General features: G+C 44.1%; 1 protein-coding gene across 1 annotated transcript; it reads right to left on the bottom strand.

Moving 5' to 3' along the window:
• Positions 1-3,158: 3,158 nt before the first annotated feature.
• RAP2B (RAP2B, member of RAS oncogene family) lies at positions 3,159-5,270 on the bottom strand. The gene has a single exon (XM_061637090.1). The coding sequence runs from the start codon at positions 4,568-4,570 to the stop codon at positions 4,019-4,021; it is 552 nt and encodes a 183-aa protein (XP_061493074.1). The 5' UTR covers positions 4,571-5,270; the 3' UTR covers positions 3,159-4,018.
• Positions 5,271-13,509: the final 8,239 nt, after the last annotated feature.

Genomic DNA, 13,509 nt, shown 5'->3' with positions numbered 1-13,509 from the left:
ACTCCTTTCTTTTAGAGACAATCTGAGCACACAACCTGAACAGTCCAAAGACCTGTATTTTATTGCAATACTGTGCCTGTTCTGACTTAAGCACAGGGACTACAAAGAACTACTTTTATCTTGAAATAAACATTGCTGTATTCAATAGAACTTGCTTCCAAATAAGCAAAACTAAGCACCACTATCCAAAAGTGATTCAAAGTTAAAACACTCCCTCAATATCAATGAGATCAAGACCATGAAATGTTTTCGCTGCTTAAACTTTACCCATTTGCAAGGTAAATTCATCCAAACTGTTAAGCCAAAGCTACAACTGAGGTTTGAGGGGTTTGACATTTATCTTTTCCAGCCAATTAAAGTTGCTTTAGGAAGTTCTGGCATATTAACATTAGGAGATGAAATGCAAGACTAGGGAGTTCTCAGTACCTTTTGGGGAGTGGGTGGGAGTGTTATACTTTGGTCATAAATCACAAGACACAAATAGAATGCATAAAATTAATGACAGCTAGATCAAGCTGTAGAACAGCCTTTCCCAACCAGTGTGCCTCCAGATGTTGTTGGACCACAATTCCCATCTTTCCTGACCACTGGCAATGCTGGCTGAGGCTGATGGGAGTTGTGGTCCAACAACATCTGGAGGCACACTGGTTGGGAAAGGCTGCTGTAGAAGCTGTCTAATTTGAATACACTTGAGGCTACTATACTGTATTAACAGTGATAGGCAATGTGGTGCTCTCCAGAGGTTCTTGGACTCCCAACTCCCATCAGCCTCAGTAAGCATGACCAATGGTCAGGGAAAATGGGAACTGTAGTCCAACATCATCTGGAGATCACACTGATTACCCCGATATATAATATACATCCTTCCATTTACATCATCATATACGCAAGGGCACATTTTCTGTTAATAGCAAGCAAGACTTCCCTTCAGCTGAACTGATAGGATAACATTATCTCCAAATCTGAGTTTATCTGCCAGGATGTGGCATATTAATAAGACACCATTTAGAATTTTGCTACCTATCTAAAGGCAAAACTCTTGTACATTTTAGTTTGTTCCTTTTAGTGTAATGTATGGATAAAGGCTGATATGGGAGAAGGAATTATATATGTATAATTAATACCAACTTGCCTTTTCTAGAGTGATTTCATGTGCTCAAAGAACATACACGATTTTAGGTTAAGGCTGCAATCCTATGGATACTTACTTGGATATAAGTCCAGTTAAAATACATGGAACTTACTTTCAGGTAAAAGGAGAATAAAACTTGAACTTCCTTTATTTATATGTTTTAAAAATAACTAAAATCATGCCTTATATGATCTGGTTTAGTAGAATGGCATAATGAGAATTCACTAAATGTGGTACATACAGAATCCACTAAGGAAAAAGAAAAGTGGAATCTTTCAACAACTTTGGATGCAGTCCATTACATGTCTACTCAGAAGTAAGCTCCATTGGATTCAATGGGATGTACTCCAAGGTAACTGTGTATTGGACTGCAGCCTTCTTTCCTGTTTCTGTTAAACTCATTGCAAACCAAACTAGTGCTAAAAAAAACAGGTGTAGAACTCTTGTAGAACTCTCTTTCCTTTATTGAATAGATTTAAATCTACTAAGTTTTAGGCAAATTAACTAAATAAATATTCCTTGTCCCTTAAATGATGCACTTTCAGCCTGCTTCACAAAACACCTACCATCGTTTTACTTGTCTGATATCCCCAGAACTGCCAGCAGGGATTGCTATCCAGACACTACTTCTGCTACTATTTTTCACACATTATAAAATATATCCTCATATATGGTTGTTGACTTCAGTTGAGAAGCAGCTTCCTTGCAATCTCTTGTAATGAAGTGCATTTTTTTAAATTTCCAAAATGAGTCTTCTGATTTGTACGTCACAACTGAGTCAAAAACACCTTTTTGTCCCAAGGCTTCAGGAGACATTTGCGATTTTAAGATGAGCAATGCAATCCTAACTGCACTTCTGAGTAAGTACCATTGAATTCAGAGGGTCTTGTTTAGGATTTCAACCTGTCTTTGAAATGTTTTAATGACTGATATAAAGCAAGCAGTCATATATTTTATGTTCTAAGCACACTCACTAGTAAGCTCCATGTAACTTACTTCTAGTGAACATGCTAAAAATTGAGGTGCACAAGAAATAAAAGTACCCAGTTCTGCAATTCACTTAAAACATGAACACACATATAACATAATTAGAGGAATCAAGGTCCTAATGCCACTATGAATCAGTTCCTAACATCAGTTGTACAGTATTCAGATTTTTATGCATCAAATTTCATGGGCCACAAATCCCTTCTCTTAACAGTCATGTTTTAGGTCCTTTGCCAACCTGGTGCCTTTTGGACTACAACTCTACCCTAGCCATTCTGACTGGGGCTGATGGGAGTTGTAGCCCAAAACATGTGGAGAGCACCAGGTTGACAAAGGCCTTTTTAGGTAATTATTTGTGCTCAGCATTGCAATCTACTATGATTGCACATTTAGTCACAATATATAAAACCCACAAAAACTTTTTTTTAAAAAAATGGCAATTGTATTAAAAGATTTTTAAATGAATAAAACATCTATTATGCCTGTCCAGGCTTTAAAATTACAGTTAGATATTGTTTTTCAGGTACATCACATTACAATTCTTGTCACTGCTGGTTGAAAGTACATCTTACAAGAAGAGAACACAAAAATAAAAATCATAAACTGCTAATACTGTGAACTTGAATCAAAAGAACCCTGAAAACCATGGAAACTAAACTGAAAAAGGCTCAAATGGAAAATAAGAAGAAATGTTAATAATCTGTTAATAATAGGCCCTTTTGTTTTGGCTTGTTCGGCATGATTACTGAAAGGAAAACTGTTAAGTAGGGTTTTTGTTTTAGTAGTTGATAATGGGACTTTTGGAACCTCCACAGGTTGGCACTGGCTGCAACAGCTGTTCTGAAGGCACTCTACAGACACAGGGTTGCTGTCGGCCCTGCATCACATTTTAGTAAGTCTTTGTACTTTAGAAAGCTAGTTGTCAAAATCAGTTATTGCCAACCCCATCCTCATCAAAATTAAATTAGATAAACCATCACCTAGCCCTCCCTCCTACCCACCCACCCACCCAAAACCAGACCCCACAAAAACACACAACTTAAAAATTGTGCAGATCTGTAATGTTTTCACAGCTGATTTTTTTAAAAAACAAAAACAAATAAATGTTCTCCATTCCCTCCCTTTCGATACAGCAGGTAAACAAAAATAGAAAATTTCACAATTAATCAGCAGACACTTCTCTGGCATCTCGCACACTGTATTGGCATCAGTGTTATTAAAGTCCCAGGCATTACACGTGCAATACTTTTTCAGATGGGATAGGCTTGTTAACAAATATTCCAACTTTGCATAGAAATCCGCAAGAATCAAAAGTTTCCTTGTCACTGGCTGAGTTCAGACTGACAAATGGAGGGTCTTTACTCCCTCCACCCAATGTACAAACATTCTTCCTTTGCTGCTCCCCTTCATTTCTTGTGGGTGTACTTAAAAAAAAAATCCTGTTAAAAGCAATTGCTAATTCCCCCTCCCTTCCAAGGAGCACACACTGTGGGTTCCCAGTTGCCAATACAGCCCTCTCTGCAAAGAGGTACTTACAAGAAATAAGCAACAATCAAACTGATGGCAAATACATGTTGAAAGCGCCACATTTCCAACGAGACTGGGGAAGGGTTGTGGGGTTTTGCTTTTTGCCAGATGTTAACGAGAGACAATGCATACCCACGACACCGATAACCACCCGCAGCAGCAATAGAATAAGCCGTAACCTGGAAGAAATCGGGGGGGGGGGGCGGCTAATGCAAAATCGTTTCAAAAGCTTGAGTTTCACAGGATGCCGACATTGCTGCCACAGCCGCTGTCTTTGTGTGATGGTGTTGTAAACCTTTATTTAAAAAAATAAAAATAAAAAAGCACACCACACAAAATAAAGCGACGCAGTTGTGTTGCCCTCCCCTCCTTTCAGAGTATCACACAGGAAGAGCAGCACTGATCGTCTCCGTTCGGTTGGGAAGCATAGTTCATCTGCCGGACTATCTCGGCAAAGAGTTCGTCCACCGAGGCTTTGTTTTTGGCTGAAGTTTCCATAAAGGGGCAGCTCCACTCCTCCGCCAGCGCTTTGCCTTCCCCAAACGAGACCTCACGCTCGCCCTCTAGGTCCACTTTGTTGCCCACCAGGATCATGGGCACTTTCTCGTACCTCTTGACCCGGATGATCTGATCCCTCATGGGCTTGATGTCCTGAAAGCTTTGCTGGTTGACCAGGCTGTAGACCAAGATAAAACCTTGCCCGTTCTTGATGTACAAGTCTCTCATGGAGGCGAACTGCTCGGTGCCGGCCGTATCCAGGATCTCCAGCACCGAGGGCGAGGAATCCACCTCGATCTCCTTGCGGTAGAAATCCTCGATGGTGGGGTCGTATTTCTCGATGAAGGAGCCCGTCACGAACTGGACGGTGAGAGCGGATTTGCCCACCCCGCCCGAGCCCAGCACGACCACTTTGTATTCTCGCATGGCTCTTTTACGCACACCCAGGGCGGGCTGCGCGCGTCTGCCTTCCCTCGCCGGTGCTCTTTACTCTTCTCCCCTCCCACCCTCAGAAAGAAAGAAGGGGGAGGGGGAGCGCCGGGGAGGGGGAGAAGCCGCCCGCTCCCCGACGGAAAAGAGGCTGCCTTTCTTCTTCGGTGGAGCCGAAGCGGGGAAGGCACTCGAGGAGCGCCGCGGGTGAAAAGGGCAAAGGCGCCCACCTTCCCGCCTGCGCCCCAGCCCGGACAGACGGCACCGACAGGAGAGGAGCGGCAACGGCAGCGGCAGCTCGAAGCCGCTTTCGCAAAGCAAGAACTGCGCTTCAGCAGCTGGCGGAGGAGGAGTAAGGGACGCGGCGACGGCGGCGACTGGTGCTGCTCAGGGTGGCGTGGAGGCGGTGCGCGCTAGTTCCAGTTGCGTCCTGGTAGCAAGAAGAGCTTCTCAGCCAGGCGCGCGCCGCACGAACCCCGCGCTGCCTCCCTGCGCTCGCGAGGTCCATGCCTCTTTTGCTGGCAGCGGGAGCCCGGCGGCGCTCTTCGTGAATCACTCTCTTCCCTTTGCTCCCGACCCCATTGGGCGCAAGGGCGCTCCCCTTCCACCACCTGGAAGGAAGGAAGCGCGCGCGCGCACACACACAAACACGCACTTACGCCCCCTTTGCCTCCCCCTCGGTGCACTTTTGTTTCTCGGGATTGGCTGCCGTTCGGTCCTCGTCAGCCAGCCAAGGCTCATTGGCCGAGACGGCTGACTTCCTCGTGCATTGGTTACGGAGAAAGGGGATTGGCCAGAGAGCAGCTGTTTCTTTCTTTCTGCCTCACCCGTTCCCCCTCCCCTCCTTGTTCTCTTCCTTCTCCTCCTGCTAAAGCCAGAAGTTTTGGCGGGTAGTTTGGAAAAGGAAAAGAGCAGGACAGTCGGGTCTTTGGAAAGTATAATCGCGGCGATGATTTTGAAAAGCAAGCTGCGCTAATGGCATGTAGAAGCCTCCATGTACCAAAAGAGGAATCCTTTCTTGTGTAGGGCACAGAAACATGAAACAGTTGGAAGGATGGGGAGCAGGTGAAAGCAGGCTTAGCTGGCTATGAGAAGCAGAGGTATGAACAAAGTCAGTTTTAGTTATCGACGATGTAGTCCTATCCATGCCTGTTCAGAAATGAGCCCTGTTGAGTGCAATGGGACTTACTCCCAGGTATAGAATCACTGCCTGAGAAAAGAGCAGAATGTAAAGCAGGGGTGGGCAACCTGCTGGGCTCCAGATGTTGTGGAGGATTCCCATCATCCGTGGCCATCGGGGGCGTGCTTGCTGGAGCTAATGAGAGGTGGAATCCAACAATATCTGATGGGCCTCAGGTTCCTCATTTCTAAGCTAAGATGTCATGAGTGACCCAGGTCCCATCAGCACTAGACAGCATGACCAAAGGTCAGGGGTTATGGGAAATGAAGTTCAATAACAGTGGGTGGGCTACAGGTTCCTTATCCCTATTTAGCCAAATCTAGTTCAGAGGGTTGTGAGGGGGAAAAGTGAAGTAACCCCATGTACACTTCCTGTGTACATGGAATGAAGACTGGGGTACAAATTTAATAAAATAAATAATCTCAAGATTATTTAAACTAAATTGAGGATATCACCAATCAAAGTTGGATTCTCTTTTGTCCACCGTTGAAGAGCAAGAATGAAGAGCATTCATTCCAAATCTATATTCTTCCTCCTGTGCCCTTTCTCCCCTTCACTTGCACACCGAATGTCAAGGGGGATGCTTTGTTATCCACGCATATTGCTGAAGATGACCAGGCTTTCTACCTTAGAGTGTTGGGTCATGATCAGATTACCTCCTCCCAAGATTTAAAGATTGTCAGTGACCATTTCCACTCTGCAGAGGGGCATGGGACCTGTTAGAATGGTCTGCCCTTAGAGCATGATGGAACCAATTGGTTTCCAGATGGCTGTGGGATCTTTTGTGGATAACAAGTCTGGTGACCCTGTCAGAGCTCTGGTAGATATACGGAATAAGGAAATGACCTGGGCAATTGACATGATCGTCTATGACTGCCATCTTCCAATTTGCTGAGCTCAGGTAGCACGGTGGTATACCCTGGAGCTGAGGGTGATGAAGCAAATTTAAAGATTGGCATTCAAGAAGAGGAAGTCTTCAAATGAATACAGTTGAATACAATTATGTGCTCATTGTTGACCCTACTTTGTGGTGATGAAGGCAGCAAAGAAAAGTTACTTCTCTGTCAACATTGTGTCTTTAATGTCTTGTCCAGTGGAGTTTTGTAGGATGGTACAGAATCTTTTTCATACTGGCCTGATGGACGTTGTGGAATTCCCAGTATGTCTTATTTGCAAGGCATTTTGATAAAATTGTATCTATAGGGACCTAGGCTCCTCTGTTGTAGCAGGTGAATTTCTAGGGGTGTCCAGAGTTCTGTTGGGTCAGGTGTTAATGGATGAGCTTCAGTTGATAAGGCTCGAGGATATGGACAAGGTACTTGGATGGGTGCAGATGACCATTTGAGTTCTTGACCCCTCATGGCTGATAACATCCAGTAGCGAAGGGACCAATGGCTTGGCCAAGGAGGTATTTAATGCCTCTCTGAGAGAGGGAGTGGTTGCAGGCCTTCTGAAAGAGGTGGCAATGAGATCGCTCCTCAAGAAACCCTCCTTGGCCAAGCCATTGGTCCCTTCAACCAAATTCATTGGATTTTTGAGATCCATTTCAATCAAGGTTCAGGACTGGCATTAGTTTTGTATGACAACCAATGTCAGGACAGAGACAGGGAAGTATGTCCTTGTTGATTGGCCTTGATCTCTCAGCAGCTTTTGATACCATTGGCCATGGTATCCTTCCAGGGAGACTGAGATGGTGGCAGTGTGTACTGTTTTGCAGTGGTTCTGCATGGTGTTTGGATGGTTGGCTCTAGAAGTTGGTACTCAGGGAATAGTTTTCTTTCCCCATATGAGCCCCGAGATCATCATCTGAGGCCCTTTTCTGCATGCCACCTCTGAGGGAGATCTGGAGGGTGGCACTGAGAGAACAGCCTATTCTGTAGTAACTCCCCATCTATGGAATGATCTCCCCGGGGAGGCCTGCCTGATGCCAACGTTTTCATCATTTGAGTGCCAGGCAAATATGTTTTTTGTTTTCCTGGGCATTTTGGCAGCACTGATAAATGGATGCTTGCATTCTGACTATGTTTTTAATATGCTTGTGCATTTTTATTATTGTATTTTTACATGGCTATAAATCATTTTGGGACGTTTTGTAGTGGGAAGTGATGTATACGGCCCCATCTGCACTATATATTTCAAGCGGTATCATTCCCAGTTGTGGCTTCACCCAAAGAATCCTGGGAACTGTAGTTTGTTAAGGATGCTGAGAGTTGTTAGGAAGCCCCTATTCCCTTCATAGAGCTACACAATTCTCAGAGTGGTTAACAATCAATACCTCTTCCCAGGGAACTCTGAACTGAACTGTGGCAAGGGCTGGAGTATGCCTCCCTTAATCTCTGCAATCTAGAGTATACTTACCTTTGGGTATAATTTAGGAGCGAAAAAACATAGTTCTCCGCTCCAACCAGATAATACAGAGTTCTCCAAAATATGTATTGGTTTGTTGCAGAGGTTAATGACCTACAGACTCTAGTCCTAAATCAAGCTGAGATAAGTTCTTTTCCATTCAGCTGCATTATAACTGATGAAACATTTGGGTCTGACATGGGGCAGCTGCCATGTGATAAGATTATTTTCAATCCGTTACTTGTTAATAACAATCAGACTTGGCTGTGATTTGAATTACAAGAAACACTGGCTGTTTGCTGTAGTTTGTGTACACTGTCCTTCTGAGTTCTTTCTCCATCAGGCATTCCTTTTAAGAGAAAAAAGTCACCCATTATTGTTGTGTCTTCTAGCATATGCTCTTTCCATACATTAGCCTCACACCATAAAGGAAATTGCTACTTTAGAGTTGCAGAATACATTGCATAAGTGTAAAACATCCACTGAGTAAATAGTACTGGACAGAAAAACAATAGCAACAAGCTGCATCTCCTCCCTTGTAATGGATTCCCTCCCTATTCTATTCACATCAACAGAGTTATTACCATCAGTGCCTGGTTACTAATGACAGAATAATAATGCATTATGTTTGAAAACCACTATTCTGACAACATTGCACAGGCTTTCAAGGAAGGCAAGCCTGCTCATTAGGACACTATTTTTTTCCTTTTACTGTCAGCTGAAATAATCCATCTTGAAGAAGGGACGGGCTGAGCAGTTAATTCCAACCTGTTTAGGTCTCACTGGCGCTCAGTCATAGTCATCTATTGCATACTATGCCATCCCGCTGTATGCCATTCCATCATGTTCTGTCCCATTTTATGCATGTAGTGCATGCTTTTAAAATACACATTTCTATGTACTGACCTTATGTAAAATAAGTATTTGTTGTGTATACTTTTTGTACACTGAACATGGACTGTGTATCTAGAGAGTTGCATTCCAATCCACAAGTAAGTTCGGTAGTGTTGGGTCTGGTCAGTTCACTGCAAAAAGCAGGGCAAATAAATTCCTTCCCTATCTCGAAGCACTAGATAATGGTCTCTGTTAACATTAACCAATAACCCTTTTTTACACAGGAAAAGCTACTTCTGGAGAAGTGATCAGAATGGGAAGGCTGCGTGTCTTGTCATGCATTTGAAAGGCATCCAAGTAGATAGTTTCCAGGAACGCCTCCAGGACTGAAGGAGCACTGAACAAAGTGCCCTTTGGTGGAGGTAGACTTACTTGGCAATAGTGGCAGGTAGCATCAGTGCTCTGAGCAGAACCAGGTGGCTGGGGCCACAGTTTTAATTTCCTAACATGTCCCCAATGTAGCAGCCTGCTGGGACATGGGAAACTAACATGGTTGGTGAGATCCAGCTGTCAGGTACTACTTCCGATTGTTTAACAATGGTGGTAACAAAATGCCACCCACCCATTATACTGCTGAAACAGAAGAAAGCTGGGAGAAGGGTAACCAGGAGGTGATTTCTGTGCAGACTCAATTCAGTTCTGGTATTAAAAATAAAATAAAACCCTGGGTTTCAAATTCTTTAATTCTAAGTACAGCATGGGGCTCCACATAGTGGATCTCAGGGTTCAAGAAAAAAATTAATTGCTGGGGCCTGTAGGCCAGTGTTCTTCAACCAGATGTTGTTGAAATATAACTCCCATCATCCCCAGCCAACTTAGCCAGTGATTAGGGATGATGGAAGTTGTAGTACAGCAACATCTTGGGGACCCAAGGTTGAAGAACACTGCTTTAGCCAACTTTTAAAAAGAGAGAATCTCAAATACAAAATTTAAAACAACACGATTAGATCTCTAAAACAGCCAGGTCCTTCTGTTACACAAACCTATACATGAGGTGTTTGTCTTCTTCCTGCCCCTAGCCCCAACACTGAATCAGATGCCAGGAACAGAAGGACTACAGAGGCACTCTTGTCTGCTGAGAAAACCATGTTCTACATGCTGGAGGCCCCTAGTTTGAATCCAGGGCACAATCCCACACTAGGCAAGGAGGAGCACAACCTGAGCCAATTACAGCTCCATAGATTGGCACCTGCATGAGCCAGCCAGCCCATTTTGCCCACTCCTCCCCTTAGTGCCCCTCTTCCTCATCCCTTCTCCCCCCACCCCGTCCCTGACTGCCTCATACAGCCTAGCTACAGTGCCCATCCCATTTTTTCATCCTCCAGGAAGAGACCTGCCCCTTTGAAAGTCTGACTGAGTAGGGAGGGGAGAGACCACTGCCCCAGAGCCCATCAAGCACTCTGCCCTACTGTCACAGATGCACCATGCGGCCAGATCCTGCAAGAGTGGGGATGGGAAAGATCCCTGTTTGCCTCTATCTCATGCATGTGGCAAAGTCCATCCAGGATGGAAGAGATCAGTCCTAAAAATTCTAGTCCCCCATTCCCTTTATGCATTCTTCTTGATCATTGTAGGGTATCTTCCTCCCTGCTTCCTTTTTGTGTGTGTGAAGGGTGGAGAGGAGAGAGCAAATGTGTGCACCAGATACTGAAAACAATTTGGAAAGGGAAATCAGGATAGTTTGCTGCAAATATGGAGTACTGGCATGGAAAACAACATCATGGAATTTTCCCCAGGCCTCTTTTGATGTGGGTGAAAGGTCACCAAACCTAAATCCCAAACATGCTACTGAGTACAGCCATTGAGTTATGTACATAGGTACATAATCACATGAGAAAAGGTTGGTGCAAAGCTACTTGTACGTATGGAGAGCCAGCAGTTATTTCTGTGTTTTCAACTGCTAAAAAAAAAGCCCCGATTTTATGGAGCAGAGTATTATCTCAATTTCGCTGGCTGCTGGTCCATTTTCCAAGTTCAGTTCAAAGCGCCAGCTGTCATCTTGAAACCCCTAAATGGTTTAGGGCCAGGACTTGCAAAGGACCATGACCTCTCATGTTAAACTGCTTACCCATCGAGATGAATTTGTTCATCCACCACTTTCTGCTGTATGTCTGGTGGAAACATGGAAAAGGTGTGAAAGTCACTGCTTGGGGAGATTTATTGGGCCCCTCTGTTAGTATTCCTTCACCAACTGAAGACACTTTTACTTAAGCAAGTCTTTGGTTTATTTGTTGCCAGAGCTGGCCCAATACATTTTGCTCCCTGGTCAAAGGACAAGATGGGGTCTCCTCCCTTTCAATATGAAAAGCTGACCATGCTGACAGTGGAATCTTATTTTAATGCTACTGATGAAATGGTATCCTCCATTATGCATGAGATCAGCAGGCAACATAGGGCAGATTTCATGGCACACACAGCTTGCTGCAATTCTCTGTCTGAGGCAGCCGCTTCACTCTGCCTAATGTTAGGGCTGGTCCTGCTTGCTGCTGTAAGTGAAATAATTGGATAGGCCTCCCCAGTTAACTGTGTGTAAATGTACTGCCTTCAAGTTGATTCCGACTTATGGCGACCCTATGAATAGGGTTTTCATGAGGCTGAGAGGCAGTGACTGGCCCAAGGTCACCCAGTGAGTTTCATGGCTGTGTGCGGATTCGGACCGTGGTCTCCCAGGTCGTTGTCCAACACCTTAACCATGATGCCACACTGGCACCCATTTTCTTTCCCTTTTCCTGTCTTCTCCCTTTTTGGCTTATTGATTGTAGACCCCTCAGGAGAAAGACCTGACCTCTTGAATTTTGTAAAGCTTCATACCCAGTAATGGCACTATACAAATATTTAATATTATTTAACAATTTAATAACAATGGCAGCACATACACCAGGTCTTTATAGCAATCAGTTTGGTATCCAAGCAGTGTTGTATGTTTTCTTCAAGGATCACTTGACACATTTTCTAAGTTAATGCGTATGAACTATTTTATGTGCACATGTACTAACATATTGCTTGTATCTGTGTTATAGGCATATGCACACCAGGGACCATGAATTGGCCTCAGCTCCAAATGACAGCGCACAGTTAGGGGCATGCATGGGTTTGCTTCCATATAATGCAAGGGACATTTCATACATGAAGCAGAGGCAAACTGCATTTCTCACTGAATTATGTACTAATGTTTTTGTGTATGTTTTGATTTGCTGTGTTATAACCTGTGGTTACAACTTACTTACAGTGAATGTCAGTGCCAGTCAACAGCAGCCAGATGTTTATTCATTATTTTTTTTCTATACAACAGTGTAATACATGTTAGGAAAGGCCATTAGGACTTGACCCCATGTATCGACCAGATAAGGAGCAGCTGTACTTGCTCCCCTTCCGCCTGCCCCCTTCCCTGCATGAAAGAACACTCTGCTCCAGCTAGTTCCTAGGATTGCAGAGCTGAAGAGAGGCATGCTCTGGCCTCTGTTGTGAGCCTCATGACCTCGGGCCATTGAGAGGCTGCACCCCATGCTTCCCAAGAGGAACTTCATGGCAAGGGGCATGACTAACCAGGTCCCATCCATCAGCCAGCGAAGGGCCATAATTCAGTTGGAGAGCACCTGTTTTGCATGCAGAAGGTCCCAAATCTACTCTCCAGTTCAGTCTCCAGGGCTTTCAGTGTCCCCTGCCTGAAACCCTGGAGCCCCTGACAGCCAGAGTGTAGACAGTACTGAGCTAAATAGACGAATGCTCTGACTCAGTATTTGCCAGCTTCCTATGTTAGGAGCAGCAGCTTCCCATTTCCCTCCTTTTCCTTGTCCCTCCCCATTCATTTTTTCCCCTTTTGTATCGTGTCTGTTAGATTGTAAGCCTTTGGCAGGAACTCTCATCTCTTTTAATATAGGCACAGCACTTTAAAAAAGTTAGGTGCTTTATAAGTGTCAATAGCAATAATCATTAGTAATGTTTCTGGATTTGTGGGGAGAGCCAAATGGCAGATATGGAGTCCCCAATATATTTCATTGCTCCACTTCATTGTTAGTTTGTAAGAAACATTCCATATTTGGAAGAGAAACAGGGCTGGCCAGAGCTCCAGATGACTGACTTCGTTTTGGCCAGTGGGAACAAGGAGGTTTTAGGACAATGGTAGGTTTTGCTTAGGTTTGCAGCTAAAAGCTGGAAAACATTTCAGGCTTGCATACCAGTTGACTGTAAGTCTGATAACTGGCATTTCTTCCTCTTTCTCAGAACAGTTAATGGTCATGTTACTATCATGTTCCAACTTTTATTCTCAAGTATTGTTCATAATTTTATCTTTCCCTGTAGTGTATTTTTGTCACATCCTGGGTTCCCAAACTGTGGTCCACAGACCACCAGTGGTCCATGAGCTTATTCAGGTGGTCTTCAGTGTGCTTGTGGATTTGTGATTGTAGATGTGAGATGGCATAGCCACTGTATTAAACTTTCATATTGATTTTTAATTGTAGGCACAATTGCTAATTTACAATTGCTAAATTGCAGAAATTAATTGCTTCTTTTA

The sequence above is a fragment of the Rhineura floridana genome, chromosome 7, assembly GCF_030035675.1.
Source record: "Rhineura floridana isolate rRhiFlo1 chromosome 7, rRhiFlo1.hap2, whole genome shotgun sequence".
Taxonomy (NCBI): Eukaryota; Metazoa; Chordata; class Lepidosauria; order Squamata; family Rhineuridae; genus Rhineura; species Rhineura floridana.
This window is presented reverse-complemented; position numbering and strand designations above follow the sequence as displayed.